The 27,427-nt window shown below is 42.0% G+C and overlaps 1 protein-coding gene across 1 annotated transcript in view; it reads right to left on the reverse strand.

The window, feature by feature from the left end:
* ITSN2 (intersectin 2) overlaps positions 1-27,427 on the reverse strand; it is a 3,295,579-nt gene that overhangs the window by 951,502 nt on the left and 2,316,650 nt on the right. Inside the window, exon 26 of the mRNA XM_044063555.1 lies at positions 14,913-15,104. Coding sequence (XP_043919490.1) covers positions 14,913-15,104 — 192 coding nt within the window. The remainder of the gene's footprint in view (positions 1-14,912; positions 15,105-27,427) is intronic.

Consider the following 27,427-nt stretch of genomic DNA (forward strand, 5'->3'; position numbering starts at 1 on the left):
GTGATATCTGGCAAGGGGAACCAACTAAATGGCAGCTGCCAAATAACCTACCATTGGGAGAATCACATGAACTGATGGGTGTGCTATCGCCAGCATGAGAGAGACCTGACCTCGAATGAGCTGTATCCTGTGGGGAGGGAGTACTGCAGTCTCCAATATTGTGCTCAGCTGAACCCCTATGAATTCCAGGTATTGGGATGGAACAAGATTAGTCTTGGGAAGATTCACTGTGATGACTAGATGCTGGAAAAGTCTGAGGAGATATCTGGTGGTCATGAATAGTCGATGCCTTGTGGGAGCCATGAGAAGCCAATCATCCAGGTACAGAAAGACCTGGAAACCCTGCAGCAAGGGATGAGCTGCCACCACTGCCATGCATTTGGTAAACACCTGGGGGGGGGGGGGGTTGTGGTGAGTCCAAAGGGCAGGGTTCCGAACTGGTAATGATTGGCCCCTAGCTGAAAGCTCAAGTGTCTTGTGGAGCTTTTGTCTATCTTTATATGATAGTACGCATTCTTGAGATCCACTGAGCACATCTAATCTTCCTTGCTTAATAGAAGAATGGACTGTACAGTGACCACCCAGAACTTGTACTTCTTGATTGACGAATTTAGCTAGCTGAGGTCCTGAATCGGATGCAGGTTCCCAGTCTTCTATGGCACCAAAAAGAAGCGAGAGTAAGTTCCGGACCCTCATTGTACTGTTGAGACCTCTTGGATGGCTGTTTTTTGAAGGAGGTCTTGTGCCTCAATATAGGCCAAATCCCTTTGGTGGGATGGAACATCTGGGAGAATTTTTCGAATTGGAAGAGGCTGGGAAAAGGGAATGGAGTAACCCCTGGCAATAATTTTTAGCACCCACTGATCAGAGGTGAGACTTGTCCAGGCTAATGGGTGAAGGGAGGGCAGAATAGTCAGTCAGCATCTCAGGAATGCCAAAAGGGCTTCTCCGAGAAAGGTTCCCAGGAGCCCTGGTTCTACAGACCCCCTCTGCCCCTCGGGCGAAGTCTACTGTTGAATCCCCTGCTCCGGCCTGCACAAGAGGATTTCTGAAGAGCATCCTGAAAGGAAGACTGAGTCCTCTAGAACCAAAATTTCTTACTTTACCTCTGGATCTTAGAAAAGGACAGTTGGGGAGTAGAAAACTTGATCCCTACCACGGACAGAGTCTTGCCTACTTGCTCACTGCAGGTCAATGTTTCCTTAACAGATCGTCCAAACAAGGTGGATCCGTCAAAGGGGGCATTAGTGAAAGATGCCTTGAAAGGTTCTGCAAACCTGCACAGGCGATGCCAGGCATGCCGCCGAATGGCAATGCCAGTGCCTACGTTTGAGTGGCATCCTCCGCAGAATTGGAGATCAGCCTCATTGAACCACTAGCCAAGGAGGTTAGAGCAGACAGCCTTGGAGAGACTTCCTTAAGGCTCTCTGGAGACAACTCTGACAGGGAGGTGGGTGAGCTACAAAATCAGATCCCTCTGATGCTGGGTAAAATGGGCCAAGTAGTTGCTCTCAGACCAAAGGTAGCTGAGGCAAACACGTTTTCCAAAGTGATCAATCACCCAAGACTACCTGCTTGGGGGATGGACTGAGGAGCGTAGTTCCCCTAGCTCCTTCTTAGTAGCAGGGCCACTACAATGGCATTGACCGGGAGGCCTTTACTCCAAAAGGATCTATCTTTGGGAGGACTGAGGAATTTGTCAACCTTTTGGACACTGGTTCCACCATGTCCGGTTCCTTCCAAGCCCTGCTAGCGATAAGGTTCACAAGCTCATCAGCAGTGGGGGACACCCAGGTAGAAGATGGACCTGCCCTGAAGGCCTTCAGGAACATGGACTCCTTCAAAGTCAGGGATGGGGAAGAGCACTCATCTCTCTGCTTAAGAACTTTGAGGATGCCCCCGAAGAAAACCTCCTCAGGCAGGAGTCTGCGGGACCTGTCTCCCTCCTCAAAGTCCATGTCCTCAGTTTGGGACTCTCTGGGGGAGTCCAAATGCCTCCTCTTGCATGAGCTCTTCCGAGGAGGTTCCTCCATAGTGGGCTCAGGGGAGGACTCGGAAGAGACGGGTAACCCAAGTGGGGCAGTGCCCATCTGAAGGGACTCTCAAGATGGCTGACCCTGGACAGATGAGGCCTCGTACCCAAACCGGAAAAAGGCTGGGGGGAACCTAAAGAAGATGGAGAGGTAACTCCCAAACTGGAGAAGGACCTCTCTACTGCCTGGAAGGCCGAGAGGCTAGACAAAGCACCTTTCCCCTCCCTGGTGGCCATCTGAGAAGGAGGAAGGGACCCCAATGAAGCACATATGCCCCCTGATGATATTGGCACCAAGCTTTCCAGTACTGAAGCCCCCAGGGAAAGGGAACGGTTCAAACACTCTGGGCTTGAACCCACCCCCCCAATGAACTTGCACCAACTCCTCAGAGGCAAGTTGCACCCTGATATGTGGGCAATGGAACAGAGTCAGCCAGGGTCCCTGACGGAGTCGAGAAAGGGGGAATATCTGACACTGTTGGCTTCTCACTGGAAATTTCCCGGTCCTGACATTCCAAACCCAGATGGATTGGAAGAGAAGAGTGGTGTCCTGTTGATGGAGAGAATCCCCAGGCCACTTGTGCAGTGGATGGAAGCAAGCCCAACTCAGTTTGAGCCTTGAGGAAGCTCCTCATCATCCAATCCACGTCCGAGGGGAGGAGACTTCTGGAGGAATGGAAGAGACTGAAGAGTGACCAGATCTAGCAGGGGATCCGAACATTGATCCCATAATCCCTGTGGTCCCAGGAAGGGGAGTTGCTCCTACGAATTGGATCTGACTTCCTTGAGGACAGAGATGGGGAACTTGCAATTATTACTGGATCCAACAGAACTGATAGATCCGACAGTCTAGGAGGATCTGAATTCTTCGAAGGAGTGCCAATTGGATCCAACAAGCTGGTCAGATCTGGAGACGGTTTGCACTCAGTCGGATCCAAAGACCTCCACTCCGTAGAAGTCTTGGATCTGAGAGTCTGATCAGAGTCTCTTGGAATGGTGGATCTTGTATCCAAAGCTGAAGAGGTTGGGCTCTGATCCAGGAATCTATAATCTGAGAGCCTTGGCTTCTTAGAGTGAAAGAAGGATGAGGACCCCTCCCAAAAGGAGGAGGAGGCCTATTTTTAGGCTCCTAAGAGTCCTTGGAAGGGGAGTCTTTGGGCAGAAGGACCACCCTGAGCCAAGCTCTTCAGAAGAAGCTTATTACGGTGCACTATGAGGGCCCTGGGGTTGAATACGGCAGAAAAGTCACAATCCGATCCCAAGCAATAAAAACACTCCTCGTGCGAGTCGGAACAAGGCATCATCCGACCGCATGAGGAGGATCTCTTAAACCCCGAGGGTTTGTCAGCCATGCCAGCACAAAAGACAAACACACACACGCACCAGCAACAACACACTAAACAAAGGGAAGTTTAACTTTTAGCCTTAACAAAAGAAATAAGTATAACCTCTACCTTACTTTTTTTTTAAACTAACAACCAGAAAAAGAGCAGGAAAAACACTACAAGGGTAGGAAACCTAACTAGACAGAACGCAGGAGGGGACGTCCATCAGCTAAACTACCTAAAACTACTCAAACCAGGAAAAAAATAAGTTATAACCCAAAACAGAAGGCACTTATCTGCAGCTAACACCTTGAGGTCTGCGGATCACTTTTGAGCATTTCAGAGGCAAATGAGATCTGACGGTTAGAAGGTATAAAGGAATCGTGGGAAGGGGAGGAGCTTGAGCTCTGGATCTGTCGGAAAGTTACCAGCCCGGATCCAAGGTCAAATCCAAGACTCATTCATGATGAATAATGACACGGACAGCATCAGATCCATCTATTCCTTACTGCAAGAAAAATAAACACTATTTAAACACAAATAAGCAGCATACACTTTTATTTTTTTTTTTTTGGGGGGGGGGGGGGATAGGGAAAGCGGGAAAAAAACTCTCTAAGAAACTACTAAAGATTAAGTAACAGTCCACTAAATACAGTCATCTATGAAAAATAAGCCAGTGTCTGAAAGAAGAAATCTTTCAAAAAGGCAATTTAAACCACTTATCCAACCACAGGATACAGAGCCCTTGAATCGCATCTAGACTCTTCAAACTGCAAATGAGATCTGGGGTAATCTAGGGAGTAGAGAGAATTATGGTTCGAGGAGGCATCAGAGCTCTGGATGCAATTTCTTGAAAAAAAGCACAGATGTCAGATCCAATGACCCCAACTATTGAGTCAGGCAGAAAAAGCAACATTGGATCCAAAGTTCAGATATCTAATGGAATTAATGCTTTACAGTTCTCCCATTCATTCACTAATTTCCTGCTGCTGATGGAATTAGTCTTGGTCATTTAGTTCTCCCAACACCAGTTTCTTATTCAAGTCCAATGTACTCATTCTTCTAGTCATCTCCTGGACTTTTTTCCCTGTCATTTTCGCATTTTCCTTTGGAACAACGAAAAAGGTCTCATTGGCAAAGTCTCCTTATGGGCTTTGTTACTGTGAAAAGATTGAGAAGCAGAGCCCCCTTCAGCTTGCTGGTTCACTCTTTGTTGCTTAAACTTTATTTCCTCCTTTGCCCACTCTGCATCCAAAATGTCTTTGATCCTCCAGGAAAAATACTCTGAAGACAACTGAATGCAGCAAAATTAATCTCACTCCAGGATCTCAACATCCCTGGATTGGTAGGACACATTTCCCTCTCTTCTGCTGGTGTACAATGAATAATAATTTTCCACAAATACTCTGCTGTCCCAAATTTTAATATTTTTCCCTTTTGCCACAGTTTTGTCAGAAGTATTCTTGTTATTTCTTTCTCATGGATATGATGCATACACACAATGTGCCCTCTTATTAAATTTCTGTGGAACATCAGACCAGTGCTTATGTGGGCCTTTATAAAATAAATGCAATCTCTTCCTCTCAATTTCTCTGGTATAGTAGAAGTCTCAGATTTTCTCTGCGTGCTCTACTTTTTAATTTAACATTGTTTTGAAGAAAAAAATCTTGTTGAGAAGCTTCATGTTCAGCCAGTCTTCACTTCATTTTAATCTCTGATTTATGCAGTTTTTCCAGCTCAAATGAATAGTACAGCTTCTATTTTTCCAGCCTTTTGTTGTTTGATTTTATACATTCCTACATTATCTCATTTATTTTAAACACTTCTGAGTGCATCCAATTTATTTTTTCTTCCAAATAACTGGAAGCCATCGCTTATACTAATGCTAAAACCTGAAATGCTTTCTGCTGAACAGTGACAAGGTTCTTTCCCAGGCAGGGGTTTCTCTTCTCCATTTCTGGTCAATTTTCACTTACTTTCCCCATTTATTCCAAACTAGAATCCAGCATACGTGAATAATTACTTGTCAATAATTGGATCTTATCCAAAATAGTAATGTTTACTGGCTTTTTTTAACAGCTGATCAGTTTTCACACAGTGAAAGCTCTAAACAACCTGTTTCTTATTGTGTACCCAATCCTGTAAGTCAAGTGGACGTAATGTGAAGCTTGCCTCCCCAGGCCTCTACTGCACAGAGGCTTTGCCCACTCTGACTTTCCAAGTAAACAAAGGCAAATAAATAGACAGAAAAGCAAACAATCTTTCAAGGCAAGAAACACTGCCCCAAAGCTCCAGCTAGCCTGATATAAACACCCATTCATGGCGGGGTCCACCACTTTCCCTTGAACATAGAACAGCTGAAGTGTTTTTATCCACCCCACTTGTAAAACACCCAGAATCAGGCCCTATGTTTGGTTTAATGCAGCAATGAAGACCCAGTGACAGCAAAAGATGTGTGAACGAACACCAACTGCAGCCAATGGCAATCTACTGTCTAATACAACACTTGAATCCTTAGACATGTCAAAGGAACTATAAAGACTACAGCAAAATATAAGGCCCTAAAGGCATATTTGAATCCAAGCTTGTACCCTTCAGATGCTTTTCTGTGAGGATGTTGAGCCATGATTTCTTGAACCTTATCTGCAGGCAGGAATGGTAAAAAGGTGATGGGTGTTGAATCTTCTATGGCATAGACAAAGAAAGGGTTCATCCAGCTTATGGAGAACCTCAGGGCCTGGAACCATGACAGCACCCAAGTGAAGGAGGACATTACAAGGCCGTTCTTCAATGAAGTCACCAGAATCCAGGCATTTAGATAAGGGAATACACAGAGACACCTCTCCTGCAGTGTTCCTGCCAAAATGGACAGCACCCATGTAAACATGGGTGCTGAACAGTGGCCAAACTGCAGTACTTCATAACAAAAGTGGTACCTGTCTAGAGCAATCGTGTGTGTGTGTGTGTGTGTGTGTGTGTGTGTGTGTGTGTGTGTGTGTGTGTGTGTGTGTTTGTAGACCACATGCAGTGATGTGTAAAAAGGCTTCATCATTCTGTGACTTTGTGGCAGGAAGGGTATGACACCTGAACAGCTACTACTTTCCAGCATCTGACATACTGGATGCACTTGTTGAAGTCTGTGAGGACCAAGAATGGATGGAAGTCTTCCAGTCCCCTCAAGACTAGGAGGAGAAAGGCATAGAACTACGGGCTTTCTCTGAAGTAAGGACAGCTGATATGGCTCATTTTGAGAAGTATAGTTTAGATTTGTGCAAATAAAACTAGAAAACAATTTAGCCTTTGCTAGTAAACTGTTTTCTGATGGAGGACCCTAAAACTGTAACATGGTTAACCTCTAATAGCATCTACAGCTGAAAGGTTCCCTGTGATTGTTCTTCAAGCCAGGACAAATTAAGAGAACTTACTTCTCTACAGCAGTCAGGACTGCAACTTTTGGGAATGTAGGGTCACCACACTTGAAGACTCTGGTGACGCAGTTTTATTTTTTTTTGGGGTTGGGGGGGGGCAATACTGACTGACATTTATTCCCACAGGAGGTAGGCAAGACTAGAAGCCACCATTCCTGCCTGCAAATGGTTCATCTTGAGTGGGTAATAGCTCTGCCCCCCCTCCAAAGTGTTAGCATCATGCAGAAAGCTGAGACAAGCTATGTGGCATAATTTCTGGAAGTGGCTCCACCCCAGGCCCATGGACAGGAAGGCATCCCAAACCCACCTACTCACTAAACACCAATCTAGCATTCACTGCTTTGGTCTTGCCTAGAGTTAGTGTTGAGGTCCAACCTGTCCACACATTGTCCGACACTCTCCCCTGTGAAAGAGGTGCAGGTTTAGCAGTCATTCCTCCCCACTCTCTGCCAACTCAAGCAGGCACCTAAGTTGTTAATCTAACTTAGTCTGCTTCGACATAGTACTTCCATTTCCATCTGCCAAAGAGTTTCCCAATTTTTCAAAGGAGTCTTCTTAATGGAAAAAAAACATAGTAGCTTGGGAAAAAAGAGAGAAAGGGCATTACAGGCCTTCCAGTCTTGTCAAGGCCTACTTCCTCTTCTGGAGGTTCTCAATGACGCTTTGGGAAGGGATGCATATACAGAACCTTTTCATGTAAAGGGGAAGCTGGGATTGCTTATCTGCCACCTAGTTTCAAAGGAGGAGACCCTGAGCCAAGCCAATGAATACATGAAAATGCCCCATCTTGCTGCTCTAGGGAAAATATCAACACAGTCAAAGTTACAGGAAGCCCCATGTCCCATGAAACCCACTGAAGAAACCAAGATAAAGGTTTTAACCAAACCTCCCTAAATTCCCACAATCAAAGAGATCTGACAGCTTTTTCATTCCCTAAACTATAAGTCGGGACTACAACTTCAACAAATGAGACAAACAGTTGAGGGACATATGCAATAAGGTGGGACACACTCTTGCCCACCCTGCCCAAGCCTTAACCTTTTCAGGTAGTAGAATGGAAAACTCCAGTGGTGTCTGGGACCTATGCTGAACAGAAGAAACCCCATTGGAATCTGCTCTAAGACACTTGGACCTAATCTTACTCCACTTGGCAGGAGACTTGGAGCAATAAATTTCATGAGAGCAGAACATGTACGCTTTCAGACTGCAAAAATAGTTCTCATCTGGAAAAAATCCATGGTGAATGGATAATAGTTACGGCATTTGTAACAGTACTTCTGAGGAGTTCAATGACAGTTCATTGAAGAATTTTACAGTTCTGATATCTTCCAAGTAAAGGTCATCAGAGGAAGTTTCATGAAGGGGAAGACTCGCTGTCCTGATTTGTCTCACTAAAAATGGCTATAAGCCCCTCAAAGTCACAATCTCAGGCAGACAATGAGAATGCCCCCCCCCCAATTTAGAATTACTGAAAACAAGGCTTTGTATTTGCTAGAAAAGTTTAGGTGACTAGATCACAACAGGAAAATACTTCAGGTTTTGAAAAAGGGTCTTGGCATCTGAGGAAGCACTCACCAGAGGCAATAATGAGACAAGACAGGCTAGTATAGGACCTGGCAATTGTTTCAGACTATGCACCCAAAGGCGGGCAGGTAATAACAGACATGAAAAATCTGATGAACTTCTAACATTTGGGACTGCCCCACAGGCCATACAGGTACAGAAGGACCCGATGTAGCCTCCTTGACCCTGGTCAGTGGGGCACGGGGAAAAGACCCCATGGTCCAAAAAGCAGTCATTCAGCATTCATTGGGTGGCTTGATGGACAATTTCTTGGGAAGCGGTAAGGTGCAGGCATGTTCAGATCCTCAAAGGGAAGAGCAGTGCAGGCAGACATTGCTAAATGTACTTCTAAGGTGGTTGCTGGATGGTTCAAGTCTTGTGAGCCTCTCACTCTCAGCAGATCATGTGAGCTCAACTGCAAACTACTCAAGTGCAAGTGAGTGACCCATGACACTCACAATGCCACTTCAATTGCTGATGTGGCAGGAGAAGAATAAGCCCAGTGCATCGCTTCTGTCTTGCTTAGGTTGCTCCACTACTGCCTTGGGATTGGGGGGGGGGGGGAGACACCCTGCCAGTTACTAAGGTGGGCAATTTCAACAGCCACCATCTTCAAACAGAAGTGAAGGCCTCCAATTCTTCCCTTCTTCATCTGCAGGCAATGTTGGCACTTAAAACAGCAACTGATTCTGCACTCCTAACACAAGCAGTAGAGACAGTGGCCTGATTTGCAATCTGGTGACCACAGAAACACCTAGAGTTTTCTCAATAAAGGAATATTATCACAACAAATGTTAGAATAAAAATCCAAACTATGAGAGCAGCAGAAAAGAAATGAAGGATGTAGATGCTAAGCATGGTCTCTCTCGGGCCAAAATATGAAACCATCGTGAGCATTGCCAGGATGTTTGCTTGCCTCTACATGCTGATAATAGGTGGAAAATTCTGCCAAAATTACCCAATGTCATAGGATTCTGATGTCAGATCTTTTGAGCCCCAGACTCTTGGTTTTCTACAGGATGTAATTAGGGACAGAGATCAAGCTGCAGACAAAATGTCACAGTCACTGTAGATAGTTCAGGATGTAAACTCAAGGGGGTGGTGGAGATGCACCTTCCATGCTCCTATCATTTTCTCATAACACTGAGATCAAACCCTCAGCAGTCAAGGAGAATTCATGATGAATGCAAGTCAACTTTAACAGCAGGCTTAAAAGGGTTCCGGCGTGTAGCTCGCAAGACATTTCCCTGCGAGCTACATCGCCGAAACCAACTGGCTGCAGCAGCAATTTGCTGTATGCACAGTAATTGTACAACTGGTGGCGATCCTTACAGACAGCTGCCCAGCTGTATTCTAGCAGGGACGGCCGCACTAGATGTGTACCACATTTCGTATTCTCATGTAAGGAATGCATTTATTGTATTATTTATTTATTCTGTCAGATGTCTGACAATAAAATAAATAAATACAATAAATGCATTCCTTACATGAGAATATGGAACATGGTACACATCTAGTACGGCCGTCCCTGCTAGAATGCAGTGGCTCCAGACCCATCTGGGGGAATGATTTCCGAGTGTCCAATACCTTGAGTATCCAGAGGCCCAGTTGGCTCCACGTGGGAGTCGGAAGTGGCCTGTGGCTCTGAGGTAGCGGGTGCCAGGCGCTGCAAAAGTGCCTCACTGAGAACCGGCGAACCGACGACTGGCCTAACGGAGGCCTCGTTGATGGTTTTGGACCTCGGATGCCTATCTTTTTCCTTGTCCTTGCATTTTTTGTAAACTCCGGTCGTCGAATGTTCCAACGGCATTATATAATTAAACCTTCGGCCAAAGTAATGAAATGCAAAATCGAAACAACGCTTAACAGTGCATTGGCTAAATCTAGCACAAAACCGACAGCTAGCAACATTGTGGTCAGGGCCTAGGCAAGGAATACAGTAAGAGTGAAAATCCTTATGAGGTATTTGTTTCCCACAAGAAATACAATTGTTAACTTTTTCTGACATTGGTCTGGAGCAAGAAAAAAGTTTCCCCAACGAGGTACTTAGCTTTAATGAAGACTTCGGATCTGAAATTCGGATTTGAAAATCTCAGGAGTCGGCCGACCGGCACTTGCGAACTGCTTTTGCGTCGGGCACCGCGCAAGAAAGACTGAAGAAAATGGCGTCGGCTGCATCTTTTATACCCCTGGCGCACTGACGTCAGGGAAGAGGCGACAGCAACCGACGCCGGACCAGGACATTGGAATTCAGGCCGACTGCGGGTAGCCTGCCAGCAGGATAACCCAAGAGTAATGACTGCAACAGTGAAACACGATGAACATGCCTAGGGGTGACTGAAACCTGGTTCAAGGCTCCTGAGAGCACCCCGGCACTATTAGGTTTTACCTCATATCATGCGTTCCGGCCCCAAAAATCGGACCACACCACAAAAGGAGGGGGTGTATCCATATTCGTAAAGGATACCCACACCTCCAGGTTGGTGGCAACGCACGAAGCTTCGGAAACCATCCGGGTGCAACTAACCATAGGCAAAACTGCTCTACAAATTGTAGCATGCTACAGGCCACCCTCTCAAATTCAGGAACCCCACACAGCCTTCCTGAAGACACTGGAGGGTATAAATGTATCTCCAAACACCATCATATTGGGTGACTTCAACTACCCGAATATAGACTGGGAACATTACTCAAGCCCTAACTTTCTAGCCCAACGGTTCCTGGAGTTCATAAATTCAAATGCCATGGAACAGCTTAGTCACTGTTCCCACGAGAGGAGAAAATATACTAGATCTCATTATCACAAACATGGGGACAAAATGCTCCACACCGGAAGTATATCCCTCATTGGTGAGATCTGATCATAAACTAATCTCACTGGAAATCCACATCCTGCCCCACCCCAAACAAAAGACCACAGTGAAGAACTTCTCTAAAGCAAACTTCACACTACTCAAGACTGGTGTGGTATCCTTCAAGGCCCCTGAGCCAGTGGAAACCACAACCCAAGCTGCGGAAGCCCTTACAAATGCCTTCTATGAACACCTCCAGGACTGCATGGATCAGGCAATCCCAAATAAAACCAAGACTCTTTCCACAAAGGGCAAACGTCCAGTCTGGTGGACCCCAGCCATTAACAAACCTTACAATAAGAGGAGAAAGCTATTACATGACAGAACAAAATCCATAAAAGGGAAGTCACCCCTGATCATTATTAGTAAAAAAAATACGAGCACTCATAAAATCAACTAAGGCCAATTTTGAGAGAAAACTTGCCATGGATTCAAAGGACAATCATAAGGCCTTTTTCAGCTATGTTAGGAACCTGGGTGGAAACTCCCAGATATGCTCAGAATTAGTCCAAAATGATACAAAAATCACTGAACCCACAGAAATTGCCAACATACTGGCAGACATGTTCAGTGCAAACTTCACCCCCCTCTCCCCCCCTAAAGGAGAGATAACTATCCCAGAGGAGTGTAGCCTCCCAGACATCTCAAATGCGCAGGTGAAAGCTGCTCTCTCTAAAGCTAAAAATACAGCATCAATGGGACCGGATGGTGTCCCCGGCTGTGTGCTACACAAGCTAAATGAGGACTTAAACCCGCACATAAGGCAGATATTTAATCTCAGCCTTACCACAGGATACGTGCCCAAGGAGTGGCGTACGGCAACTGTGGTCCCACTCCACAAAGGCGGTGCCTCTACGGACCGTGGTAATTACCGCCCCATAAGCTTAACAAGTCTAGTCTGCAAAGCTATGGAGAGGATCATAATGGAGCTCATAAACAAAGATATAGGGGACTTGCAGACATTGGACCCGACCCAGTTTGGCTTCGTCAAGGGCAGATCATGCCTTTTGAACTTGGTCGACTTCTTCGAAACAGTCACCAAGGCCATTGATGAGGAAAAGGCAGTCCATACAGCCTACCTTGACCTTGCAAAGGCTTCGACACAATACCCCACTCGGTATTGTAGAAAAACTTACCAGCTTAAATGTAAACCCATATGTCACAAGATGGGTTGCAAACTGGCTTAAGGACAGAACCCACAGGGTTAGAGTTTCTGCGCTATGTCAGACTCCAAGCCGGTCACAAGTGCTGTCCCACAGGGCTCGGTCCTTGGCCCCTATTGTTCGGCATCTACTTCTCAGAAGTACAGGCCAACATGGGAGGACTTTGGCTGACAAAGTTTGCAGACGACTGCAAACTGGGCGCCATAGTGGAAAGTGCATCGGACACGGATATCCTTCAGAAGGGACTCACGGAAACAGGTAGCTGGTGCCAGAGCCATGGCCTGAAGTTAAACGCCAAAAAATGTATAGTCATACCCTTTGGGAAAAACAAGGTAACCCCAAGCTACCATATAGGCGGCAATCCACTAAGCACAGAAGAGGTTATCAGGGACCTGGGGACCCAGGTTGACGGTGGCCTTTCTTTTGACACTCACGTTGCTAAAGTGGTTAGAAAGACCTTCTGCATTGCCCACCTGATCATGAAGGGATTCACATCCAGATCTAGTGAGGTCATTGTTCCCTGTACTCTTCACTTATCAGACCAATGATAGAGTACAATGCCCCATTCGGGATGTATCTCACCTGACATCTGCAGCAATTGGAGAGACCCCAAAAGTTCCTCACCAAAAGGATAAAGGGACTCCAAAATCTGTCATATGCTGCCAGATTGAAGAAACTCCAGCTCTATTCAGTCGCATACCGTCTGTTCAGAGGTGACATGTGCCTGACATACAAGGCCATGTCCAACCCGGAATTAATGGACATGCTCCACCTCAAAAAATCCAAATCCACCAAAACCACTACAGCAAGCGACTTAAACCTTAGCACGGATATAAATAGAACGTGCTGGAGGGATAGATTTATCACTCAGAGACTCCCTATGCTGTGGAATAAAATCCATGTGAGGCAGAGCACCTCGCTGGCTCTGTTCAAGAGAAATCTTGACCTGTGGATGGGAGATCGTAGGTTTACCCCGGGAATCATCTCTGTGTCACTGCTGGACAGAGGCACAACAAACTAATGGGCACAGTATTTTTTCATATAAGGGGTGGCGTAAGCCACAAAACTTTGGGCTAGGCTTATAAATGCCTTAGGGCAGATAGCCTAGTATAAACCTATGAACCTAATCTCTTGCGAAGCAACGAGGCCTGTCGAGCATGTCGTCCCAGGCTGACAGACACTGGATCACCTTTGAATGACACCAGAAGCTTAGCCAATTGTTGAAATTAATCATTTTTTTATTTATACTGCAGTATCATTCTTGGTGAGGGCAGGATGCTACTCAGGGTCAGGATCATACCCGCCTGGGCTACATGATCAGAGAGCTCTTCCATGTCTCTTTTCATGTAGTCCAGGGAGGTACGTCTCAGGTCATTCACACCAAAATGACATGTTCTTTTTCTAAGCAGTAAGTGTAGTGGCCATGTGGGTAACAGCTAGGGATGCGACAATTACAGGAATAGTATGTCCTTCAAAGGACAATGTTTAGAGTCAAAATCCCCACCGTAGAAGCAGAAAGAACTGGATGCACCCTTCTTTGGAAAGCATGGAAAGTCAGAGACAGACACACACACACACACACACACACACACACACACACACACACACACACACACACACACACACACAAGCTAGGCTCCACCCCCACCCCATCACCATTTACGGCAGTATGAGAAAATTCTGAACTATACTAAACTGGGGCTTCAGCAGAAGAAATCTCAAAAGCTACCTCTTGTACAAGGGCCTCCGAAGTCAGATCAGTTACCTTCTTTGTGATCAAGTCTCATTACCTAGTTATTTAAATCATACTATATTATATGTTCAATAAACACCCGAGGCAAATATCAATATGAGAAAGCTGTACTCTCTCTGATATCTAAAATTAATATTCAGAAAATACTACAGACTATAAATGTCAGTCAGTGGAGTCAGAAACTACTATCAAGCTACAAAGTACACAAAATTTAGCACATGGCATTGTGTACATTAACTTTGAAAGTCTTACACATACAAATATAAGACTACGACACTAGATTCAGTGCTTATCACATGCCCATATAATATGTCAAATGTTATACACTGTGAAAATATGGTGAGAAATCAGCAATAAAAACAGGCAGTGGCTAATCCAAATACACACACACACACACACACACACACACACACATGCTCATACCATACAACTACTAATGCAGACCCATCCATTCTATAAGGTGTGAAATTTCTCAAGCACAAATGGAAACTACTACTCACTTTTCAATAAAGTCAAATTTGAAGGGATAATAATAACAGATAAAGCAGTAAACTGAGATTAGGTTAGGTAGCTCCCAATACCTAGATAAGGAAAACAAACCGTGACAAAGAAAACACCTTATTCTATCAGGACTACACAGTGCTTACCAAATATTGATCTTAGTTATACAATCACTAATAAGATTGCCTGGCAAATCTATCAGCCAACATGACATCATGCAATGACTTTCAAATGTATTCTACATTACATCATTTATCTTTTAAGAACCTACCATGAGAATGTGTTCAGTACTTACACTGCTGGCTTGGATCAGAGTCTGTAGTCATCTTTACATAGTTTGAAGGGAAAAGACCAGTTACTCCATTAACCTCTCCTTGCCACCAATCAGGATCATCCTTACTCAGTACATTAATAAACTGCCCCTTGGAAAATGTCAGCTCATCCTCGTTTGCTGCAGTATAGTCATACATGGATATAACTTGACAAACTGTAGGGAGAAAAAAAATCACAATGTTATCAGAGGAAGGCTGAGTCAGTGCCTATCACACCACATTGCCAATCTCAAACTGCACAACTTTTTGTACCATTCTAACAGTAAAGTAAGCAAACTATTTAACTCTTAACTAGGAGGCCAGCTAAGAGTACAGATCTTTTATTCAGCAATAACTCATGAGACACAAGGAAGTGACCTTTTTAAGATAAAAGGGTATGTAACACATCAGCAACAACAACATAATCATTAATTTAAGTAAAGCATATCATCATTGCAACGTAAAATAAAACTACTCAAAAAGTATGATATGGAGTCATGATGGGATTATGATACATTAAACAGCCTCAATCAAGTCTCAAAAAATTAATCCATTAGCAAGTGCAGTAAAAGAAAAGTACAACTTGTAAAAATTGATTTTTGAGGAGGAGAGGTAAAAGCAAAAAAAAAAAAAAAAAAAAATAATAACTAGGAATATCCACCTTTTGTTTTATTCCAACAGTTCCTATGCTCCCTGAAGGGATTGAACACTAACCACCTGTACCTTCTCAGGAGGGAGACTAGAACTGGTTCTTCATAAGTTCATCGGGTCATAGGTGTGTACTCACACCTATGAAGAACCAGTTCTAGTCTCCCTCCTGAGACGGTACAGGTGGATAGGGACTCTCCTGTATATTCACCCATCATGCAATCTCTCTCTCTCTTTTAAACTGGAAGCTTCACAAGGAAGTGTAAGTGCATCAGAAAGACTTACAGTGCTGAAGCCAATAATGTGTATAGACTAAAATAAAAATTATGGAAATAAACGCAGTCACACCACTGCCTACATAAAATGCCATAAACATGAAGGAAGGAAACTTTACAATTAAAGTGACATCTCCTCAAAGATTGACTGTTACGGTAAGCACCTTAAACACACTGTTACAGTAATGGACCTAGACATGGGGTACCAGCAGAAGAAAAACACACTTGAGCAACACTCTAACTAGGTGCATTTGATATGTATGAATTAAAGAGGTGAACTAACACGCACACAGTTTTCTCCCATGAGACTAGGACAGTGCATAACTTGGAGAATGATGGTCTTTTACATCTGATGTCTTATACATTATTAAATTAAAATATACTCCTGACCATTCCCATTCCTCTGAAATGTACACTGACAATAGTGAAATAATTTTTGCATTACTGCCTATATTGCTCAAGTTCCTATTCAGAAGACTAGCTTAAAACTAAAAATTTTTCCTCTTTTTATGAATTAAATGGTCACAGCAGATAAAGACATCTAAATTGTGTAAATCTACCATAGTCTCTCTCTTGTTAATGAAATGTTTGTAGGAGATAAGAATTCTGAAATGCTTGTTTTAGGTACACTTAAAGTAGTCTTTCATCTGATCAAAATGTTTGTCTGAAAGGAACTTATACTAGCTGAAGTAAACTTCTCTCCTATTGTTAAAGCTAAACTCAATGATAAATAAATATAAAAGGACTTTGGAATAACATGTTTAGGCTGACCTCAGAGAGAAGAAACAGAAGGTTGAAAAATCAAAAGATGGGTTAGGGTCATGTCAGTTCTTGTTTTAATTTGCTGATTAGCAAAATAGAGAATTCTACTACTTAGTCTCATATAAACATTACATTCGTGTTAAACCATCTTTGGATTCATTCATGTATAAAAATCATTGTTTCTCCAAGTGTAATCATACCTCTCAACTGTCCAGATTTTTGCCTCATATTTTTGGTCTGTTCCTAATAAAATCTGTAGTTTTCTGGCAAACCACTGGGGACTGAAGTCACTGAACAATGACATACATTTGATTTTCACACTTGATACAATTCAGAAAATGTATGCTAACATGAACTGTGTTACTCTAGCAATTTGCCTCACAGCAAGAGGTTCTCCTGTTCCATTCTTGGTGGGACCGCCTTCTGTGTGGAGTCTGCATGCCTTCCCCGCAGTCGAGTGGCATTCGAAAGACATGCGTGAATAGACTCGCTTTCATTGAAGCTTGGGCATCAGGCAGGCACCTCTGCACCGTAAAAATCAGCTGCCAATCATTAGCGGACCGGAGTTCCGCTGTGGCGACCCCTAACTGGGAAAAGCCAAAAGAAAAACAAACAAACTTAAGAACATTATTAACAATCTGTCACGCTTTTTTGGATATGAAAAAAATCTCATGGCACTTACTGTAAAAAAAAAAAAAAAAAAAAAAGACATGAACTTCTTAGGTGTCTAAATTTCTCATCTGTACAACTGTCACACAACACCTCATGAATTTCCTGAACACAGGCCACAAGCTTAATGTGATTAATTCCATCAGCAAAAGTAAGTTAACTGAATAAAATTAATAATCACTTATCTCCTGTAACACATATGTGCTAAAATTTTGTACAGAAACATTTCTGATGTTGCTACTACTCTAGTTGACTGTGCATGAACAACTTCCTGTAAAGGTTTACTGCACTTGCTACAGTAAAATCCACTACAAATACTTTAATAGTGTGTGTATAGTTACAGGCAGGCTTTCTTTCCCGTTCATAAAAGAGGGCCAATGTTGATCATCACTCCTGAAAGCATTAGTTTCCTGACATAGTGTCTTAGCTGTCCACATATATTCAACATGTGCAGGATGAATTTGTCTTCATTCTGGTAATTTATGTAGGTTTCACTGCCCCTGGTTGGGGTGCAGGCTAAGGAATTCTGGACCCTGATAAGATATTCCAAAGCTAGATATGAGGTAAAAACAGAAACCCAGGAGCATAACAAAATCAAAGCCTTCTTTAATTCTGTTAAAAATTTCAGAAACAATGCTTGGCACCACGCAGAGCCAATATTAAATGATACCACATACTCAGACTAAAAGGACATAGCCAATCTACTAGCAGACAAATTAAGACTGAACCTCACACCCTCTCTTTTCTCAAATATTCTCATATAACACACACACAATTATACTCCCTCCCCAAAAATCTCCCAAGAACAAGTTCTCAGGGTGCTATCTAAGGCCAAGAAAATTACATCTATGGGGCTAGATAACATACTAGGCTACCAAATGTTCAGCCCGAAACATGACTTGTTATATCGCCTACAAAAATTATTTAATATCAGCTTCAAAACAGGCTGCATACTGGATGAATGGACAACAGCAACAGTCATTCCTTTGCACAAAAGTAGGACTTCAATGGACATGGGTAACTACAGACCCATAAGCATGAACAATCTCATTTGTAAAGGCTATAGAAAGGATCATTATGGAATTAATTATTAAGAATGCATGTAAATGTGATGCCCGTGCACTGGCCCAGCAATCAAGGAGCCTCAATCCTCACCACTAACACCAGTGAGGGGTGTCCATATAGGGAAATGATAATAAATATACACACAGTAAAATACAATTTCCCTTCAGAGCACACAAAGATCACAGTCAGTCTGGGGCTGGTTTCTCCCTTTCTCTCCAGATCCCCAATAAGATTCCCCACTGGCACAGCTATACGCTCCAGATCTCAGCCTAGTGGGCAAGTTAAAACCTCCATCACCCTCTCTGTCCAACCAGTGCTTCATGTCCCTGCCCAAGTAGCTGACTCACACATACTTTGAGATAAGAGTTTATACAACCACACAGACACTCCAGGGGAAGGCTGGCACAGGTTCTCTAGCTGTGCCCCTTTTACCATACTATACGGTAGAAATCACTGCTACCACCCAGCTAATATTTATCAGCTACTCAAAGGGCTTTATGAAAGGGTGCCCAATTATACTGTGCAATATTACCCAAATGGCAAGTGTAACCAAACAGTCAAGACTTATTGGGAGTGACTTCATACAGTATCACTATATACATGCAATGTACTCTTAGAGCTTAAATTATCTCTACACAAAACCGTCACAGTTGAAAGGTTTAAAAATATTTAATAAATAAAAAAACACAAGACAATACTTCTTTTTACACAGTGCCAGTCAACAGTTCAGAGATCACAGATAAATACTTAAAATACTACAGTAGAAAAGTTGTGACATCACAGGAAAACAAACTAGTCTAATCTTCCTATTTCCTAGCTATGTCTAAGAGAAAACACAGTTCTAAAATCCTACTTGCATACAGACATAGGCAGAGTGGTGAGTTGGATGTTCTCAAGACAAATGCTCAAATGCTCTCATTCTTTCTGTCCTTAAATTGATAATACAGTACCACTGATTCATGTCAGATTACATCATTTCTTTCTGGTTCCCAGGCTAACAGACTCTCAGAGGTTAATAGCCCTTTTGATCTTGCAGCTGGTCAGGAACCAGAGCAATAAAATAAATTATACATGGACATTCTAGCCATTAACTCTGGCCTCAAAACAATAAGCGGACTACCTTTATCTAGACATCTTGGCTCCGAATTTTGACATCAAAGAATTGGCTTATCAGCTTTGCTACAGCAGCGTGCAGTATTGTTACATTTTTGCAGTTCCACATTTAACACCATTTTTTCCCATTTAAGAGAACAAGCATGTGTCTTATATTAATATTTACAAATGACATAATTATCTACAAAATTCTATCTGGCTAGGCTGGCAGCCTTCACAGTAACCTACAGACTCTCGACCCAGTGAAGTTAGGAATCATCAAGGGCAGGGTCTGCCTACTTTACCCGGTCAATATCTTTGAAAAAATTATGGAAATAATGCATGATGGCAAAACTGCATATCTACACCTTATAATGGCATTAAACACCATCCCACACACAGGTATCATAAATTCTCCCAGCTAAATGTCAATCCTTATCGAAGTCACTGGATAGCAAACTGGCTCACAAACAAAAGCCAGGAATTTAGGGTGGACAACTCTACCTTCTCCAAAAAACATCTCATTAGTGGCATGTCCAAGGGTTCAGTCCTTGAGTCAATGTTCTTTGACATTTACTTCTCAGAAATCAAAGCTAATGTTATTGGTTTTGTGACTGACAAAGTTTGCAGATTACTGAAATCCTGGTGCCATCACAAATTTTCCAGAGGACACCAAGATCCTCCAAGAGGGTCTGAAGCAAACAAATTACTGGTATCAAAAACTTAGACTAAAATAACCGCAGTGGTGGTGCTTCGGTAGCACTGTCGCCTCACAGTAAGACGCTGTCCAGTTTGATTCTCAGCTAGAGCGTCTTCTGCGTCGAGACATGCGTGAATGGGCGTACCTTCGTTGAAGGTTGTGCGTCAGGCCTGGCAAACCGGTACGTAAAAATCAACTGCCAATCATTAGCGGACCGGAGTTCTGCTGTGGCGACCCCTAACCGGGAAAAGCCGAAAGACACAAACAAACAAAAACATAGACTAAAACAAAATGCCAAGAAATATATAAATTTATTTATTTATCATTACATCCATCTTTGGTTGACCTGATTAGTCCCACTAGGCTAAAAGCCTTTTTTCAGGGAAAACCCGAAGTGACATTACTCTGGGAAATTTGGCCAGGACATCTGGGAACTTCCCCTACATGTTCATACGTGCATACAGGAACACTATTCAATGTGATGCTTTCGGTCTTCCATTCTGGGTGCATAGGCAGCTCAGAGAAGCAGGAAGCATGGAGGAGGGAGAAACTGTTGGTGGAGGTGCTGGCAAACAAAGATGTTAGTCAGGCAATTATGTAACTGACAATGTTGACTGGGTCTGAGGATATACGAAATGAGGAGAATGAAAGAGGTTAAACAAAAATACAGGACAAATGAGTAAGAGGCAAGAGGGAGATGATGTGGAGATGGTCGATTCCGAGGAGATGTTTCAAAGTACTCTTATTGTTACCGATACTACAGCAGCTGTGTGTGTTGTTACACCACTCCAATCGGGAGGGTTGCAGGATGATTGCTTAAAGGAATTAATAGATCAGAGTGAAACGGAGAGTGAAAAAGCAGCGTTGTGGCGAGAAATAATGGACAGAAGTCAGGAGAATGAAAACCAGGAAACAGGAAAAGAGGAAAAGAGGTCATGTGCAAATGGTAAATGAAGGTGAAAGGAGAGAAGTGAAAAAAGTAGAAGTCAAAAGAAAGCATTGGGTAAGAATAACAGAAAAAGAACTAGACAGGTATGAGATATGGGGAAAGCATCATTGCACCACTGGGTACTGAACCCAGAGAGGTAAGAACTTTCATCTGTATTAATAAAGAAATGTTTGGGATAATTTTTGAGGAGCACAGTACATGGAAAAATTCCTAGAACAATATGAAAAAAAAAAGACATTAACCCCTAGAACATGTATGTATTTCAGGCATTCAACAGAAAAACCTAGGAAAAAAGATTTATACAATTTTGAACTGAAAATGAAAGGAATGATTTAAAGGACTATTAAGATATTATGCATGTTACAAAAATATATGACAACAGAGATTTATGGACTGTGGTGGAATACTGAGAATGCAAAATGATAAAATTGTACATTTACAGAATATAATCAATGTAGAGGGGAGGAAAGGGATGGTGAGATGTTGGGGACAACCAAAGACACTTTTTTATGTGGTAAAGGTGATCATTTAATTAATAACTGTGATAAAAGAAAATGCTTTATATGTGGCAAAGTTGGTCATGAAGCAAAGAAATGTGAGCAAAAATGTATATAATGTGAAAAAATATGACACTCATGGATGGACTGTAAAACTGCAGAAAATCATACAGAAGAAACAAGACTAGACCAATATCAGGACAAAGAAAATGTTATATTAGATAATATAGAAGAGACGTAAAAAGAAAAAAATGAATGAGAAAGATGTACAAATGGATGTGAGAAATGGTATGAAAGAAACGAAAGGAAACGGAGGAGATGAGGAGGAGAAAATTAGCAACTCAAATGATGAAGGAGAAGATAAATGGGTAAGAGTAACAAATAAAAGAAGCTCTACAGGAAAAAAGAATGAAAGTCAGAATGCGTAAGTTTAAAAATGTAACTAAGGGAAAGCAAAAAAAGAAAAGGATAAAAAGTATATAATAAAAGCCTTTTTTTATACTGAGTCCTAGCCATTAATGTTAACAGTATAAAGAACATTCAATGCAGACTAGGAGTACTGGAGTGGTGTAAAGTATTAGACATGGATACTACAGCATTAATAAACATTAGAACAACGACAGAAAAAGAAAGAATACAAATTAATGGATTATGTGATGGTAAGGTAATATGGAACTTGGGTAGTGAAAAGTGTTCAGGCACATTTACCTTATGTAAGGAATGTATTGAAATATTGGACTGTAAGGACTGTATTGAAATATTGGTCTATACGACAGTTATGATTGGAAGAATAATAGTATTAGGTATCAGATTTAAGAATCAAATTTATAGAGTGATTACACTCTATGTATATACTTCACAAAAGCAAAGAAAAAAAATAAGTTATGTCTTACCATAACGTTCCATCTGTGTTGTTGATCTTCACTAATCCTTGACAGTGGGTTCGGTTCCAAACCTCAGAAACGACTCTGCCATATCTTCCAGCTCCTGCTCTCCAAACTCTCGACCCAGACGCTACTCATAATGCTCCTCACAGAGATTAATTGAGATCAAATTTGCCAAATAAATAGTATACAGAAAAAAATAAAATATGGTTCACTATAGAGAAATAGGCTGTATATGGGCCCTTTATTGAGAAACTAGCTTAGGGTAATCCGATCTACTAAGAGTCTCAGGATGGGGGAAGGTAGGTGGAGATGTCAAGGACTGGTGAAGATCAACAACATAGATAGAATGTTATGGTAAGACATAACGGTACTTACATATCGCAACCACATTCCAAACAGTCCTGAAGCAGAATCGGCATTTTGTATACAGTGCACTGATGAACTCTGAAACCTTTACTACAGTAAACATGGATCTCGATGGACCACTTTAACAATAATTCTTCAGAAAATGTACTTTGATTAAAGCCTGCTGTTCTACTAGCTTTTCCCACCGAATTACAACATACGTACTTACCCAATTATGTTTACATTTAAGAGATATGTTCATAAGATGTGAAACAGTTACTTGTGTTTTGCAAAATGTTACAGATTTCACTCTCTATAACCTTTTGTTTTTTATTAAAGTGAGACGCAGTGCTGAATATTAAAGGACCCGTGATACAAACTTGATACCTAATAGGATCATATCGGTCAACTGTCTGCTGGAGAAAATAGGTACAAAGTCAGATGTAACCAGAGGACAATCGCCGTGATCGGTTACCCTTAACTTATGCAGCGTAATGCTCCCAGGATGCATAAAGTAAAAATTTACTAGCAGCGCAGAGGTAATGCAGACGATTCTCCTATAATCTAGCAATACAGAAGCAGGTGGGTCACAAATCTCCCTATTTACTTAACGTCTGTAAGGCGGACTTGGAGAGAGAAAAAAAAAAACACGAGTACTTATGTGTCAGGGTTAATCACTGCACTGCATACAGAATGCAGATTCTGCTTCAGGAACTGCAGTTCCGAATGTGGTTGCGATAATACACAAGTGTGAAATAGTTTGTTGCCTTGCTTTCCGTTCTTTCATTGCCTCATCTGCTTTCTTGGGAGTTCCTGACACTACACACACACACCAGTTCCCCTCCAAAACATGCTTGACATAATTTTTTTTTTCCGGCCGCAGAATAGCTAGAAAGCAAGCTTCTGTAGTTCCGAATGTGGTTGTGATAATACTCAAGTACCGACATAAGTTCTTTATCTGATGTTGCTAATCTTCACCCAATCCTTGAAAGTGGGACAGAATCCCCAGCTACTTTAGCCATGGGAGGTCTCACGGAAAAATATTCTTAAGCACCACTGAGCCAAAGGATGCTTGACCCCTCCAGACTTTATCTAATTTGTAATGAGTGATACAGGTACGATGAGAAGACCATGTGGCTGCTGCACAGATATCGTCTAAAGAAGCTCTGGCATGAAAAAATGCTGGTTTGGGAAGTTGAAGTCCTTGAGAATGATAGATGAATGTGATGCAGTCTCTAAGCCATTTAGCTAAAGTAATCTTAGCAACTGGATTACCCATATGGATGGAAGAGAATGCTACAAATAAGTAATCCAATTTTCTAAATTCCTTAGTTCTGTGAAGATAAAAAATGTGGTTGTCTGTGCACATCTAGTAAGTGAAGGGCATATTCCCCTTTGTTAGAAAAATTTGGGAAAAAGATTGGTAATTTTAGTGACTAATTAATGTTGGTTTCCGAGACTACTTTCCGTAAAAAGGATCGATTTATTCTGAGTGCAACTCTATCTTTATGAAAAATTAGGTAGAGTGATTTGTGTGACAGGGCCTGCAACTCAGAAACCCTTCTTGCGGATGTAATACCCACCAAAAATAATGTCTTCCAGGATAAATACTTCAAATCACAAGATGCTGATGGTTCAAAGGGGGTCTTGGTAAGAGCAAGAAGAACAGTATTTAGATCCCATGTGGGAGTTGGTTCTTTAAATGGGGGTTTTAGTAGAAAGAGTCCCTTCCAAAAAGCTTTACAAAACTTGTGGGACATTAAAGGAGAGTCATTCCAGCCTGAATAGAAATTTGAAATTGTTGCCAAATTAACTTTTATCGTAGCTGCAGAGGAACCAGATTGGAAAAGTGTGTTTAGAAAGTCCAGAACTTCATGAAAGGGACTGGCATAAGGGTCCAGTCCTTTATTCAAGGCCCATCTAGTAAATATTTCCCACTTCCCTTGACACAGTTTTGTAGTAGAAGGCTTGTGATGAGCAATGATAATTCTTTGGACAGGGGAAGAAAGGAAAGGATGCCTGGCAATCATGGGAACTAAAGAAGCCATGCAGTGAGCTTGAGATGTTGGAGATTGGGATGAACCGTGCCCTCTAGGTGAGTTAGCAGATCTGGAACTGGGCCCAAAATCCATGGTTTCCGTATCAGATGAAGCCAAAGGAAGGGAAACCAAACTTGTCAAGGCCAGAAAGGGGCAATGAGGATAACTGAATATTCCGTCCTATTGGCTTTCTTTAGGAATTGTGATATAAGAGGAGTCGAGGGAAAGGCATATAACAGACTGGGAGGCCAAACGTGGAGAAGAGCGTCTCTGGGTGACTCAAACGTAGATGGGATTAGGGAGAAGTAACTTCTGCACTTGTTGTTCAGGGGAGAAGCAAAGAAGTCTCAACAAGGTTGGCCCCAATGGTGAAAAATCCTGTCTGCCACTACAGGGTTCAGAGACCACTCGTGAGGCATAAGAATAGATCTGCTCTATTTGTCCGCTATCATGTTGGAACTTCCTGGAATGTGCATTACTATCAGAAAGCGGTGGGAAAAAAATCACCCATTGTAAAACACTGAGTGCTTCTCGACATACTGGATAAGATTTGGTTCCCCCTTGTTCATTGATATACCAGACCACCAACATGTTGCCTGAATTGCTACTGTCCCTACAGGAAGAACATCTTGAAATGCTTGCAACTCTAACAGCACTTGCCCTCATTTCTAGAACACTGATGTGCAAACTGGCCTCCAATTGGGTCCACGTTCCTTGGACTGTCTTTCCCAGGTAATGCCCCCCCCCCATCTGGGAAGCATCCGTGGTCATACCTCCCAGCCGTACCAAATTACTCTTTTTTTACCAAGTTTTGGGGTCCAAATGAAGGGGTACCACGATTCCAGAGTGGCACCCATTCATTTCCAATTTTTTCCTTTTGTTTTTTATTTTTTGCGCTTTTTGAGCAGACATCATCACATGCGCAATGATGTCAGCTCCTTCAGGGCTACCAGCCTGTTGGAATTGAGGTCAAGGAGCTCACGTCGTGCACGCATTTCCGGCTGGCCTGGCTATTCAAATGCTCTGTGAGCAGGAACGAAGAGGATGAACTACTGAATGGATTTAACTACGGAGACCTTGTTCTGAATGGAAAGATTTTTGCAGTAAGGAAACCTTTATTGTATTTAATTATGTTCAGGGAAGTGTGTGTGTGTGTGTGTGTGTGCGAATGTGAATTAGATTGTGTAGGCTTTGTGAAATTATTTTTGATTTATAGCCAGGGTACAACATTTGGAAATGTAAACACCTAATATTTTTAGCTTTTTCTTGAGGTTTTATAATGACCGTTTAAAATAAGAAGTAATACTACTCTTCTTGTATGGAATTGGAAGTATCTATCTTTCCTTTTACACTCACTAAAATCTGTTTCATTTAAATTTCTGGTAAGATGCTTAATGTAGGAAAAAAGCAAGTGTGTTTGTGTTGGGATGAGTGTGTGTGTATGTGTGTTTGTGAGGAATACCTGTTAAATGAACAAAATTAAGAGTGAACCAACTGTTTGGTTCTCGAAAACTTCTGAACTTGGCTCAGGTTTGTGTTGCTGGTACATAATTCTTCACTATCATAGGATAAAGTAAATTAAGGAATAACAATGTAGGTCTGTTCTAGATTATTCAGTGGCTTGTCATTTAACTTCCATTTGGTTAACAGATCAGAAGTAATGTTTGATTTATAAAGGTTTAGCTAAGTGATTAAAAACCTATAGGTATGCAAATAAAAATGATTACTAAAAGGAAAAACTAAATAAGAGATCCAAGAATGAAATGATATAACAGGAATAAGCATCTACGGCAAGACCAAATGGGAGATGCTCTCAGCAGCTGTAAGGATGGTTTGGCTTAGGGAATTTTGAGGTGGCTGGAGGAGACTAAGGGTGTATAATGGGGAGAATATGGAGCTATGAATAGTAATGGACTGACTACTAAAGTGAAAATGGCAGAGCAGGATATGAGAGGAAGAAGAGAAGGTAACAGGAAGCCAGGAGATGAGATATGGTGGGAAAAGAAAGAGAAGATCAAATTAAGTTGAACTGCTGTGGATTTTATTTAATTGCCAAGTAAACTGTTGTGCATTTTATTTAACTGCCGAGTGAAGTTGAACTGCTGTGCATTTTATTTAGCTGATGAGTAAACTGCTGTGCATTTTATTTAGCTGATGAGTGAACTGCTGTGCATTTTATTTAACTGGTGAGCTGCTGACTGTGCATTTTATTTAACTGGTAAACTGCTGTGCATTTTATTTAACTGGTGAACTGTTGTGCATTTTATTTAACTGGTGTGTGTGTGTGTGTGTGTGTGTGTGTGTGTGTCTAGGCTAAACATTTTACAAGTACTGTGAATGACTTCATTTTAATTCATTACATTTCTTCAGTTTACATGTTCACCTGAACTTATTTAAAGGAGCAGTGGTGAACTTACTTGCATTATATTTCTGTTCAATCAAGTCCGTAATAAATATCTCACAGAAATTTATCAAATATTACTATTTGTTGCTTTTGGACTAAAAACTTATTTATTGGTTAGAGTAATATTATCCATACATTTTCATGCTATAAACTGAAGCTGGATATTA

Source organism: Protopterus annectens, chromosome 2.part1 (assembly GCF_019279795.1).
Source record: "Protopterus annectens isolate FY-2018-M chromosome 2.part1, PAN1.0, whole genome shotgun sequence".
NCBI classification, from domain to species: domain Eukaryota; kingdom Metazoa; phylum Chordata; order Ceratodontiformes; family Protopteridae; genus Protopterus; species Protopterus annectens.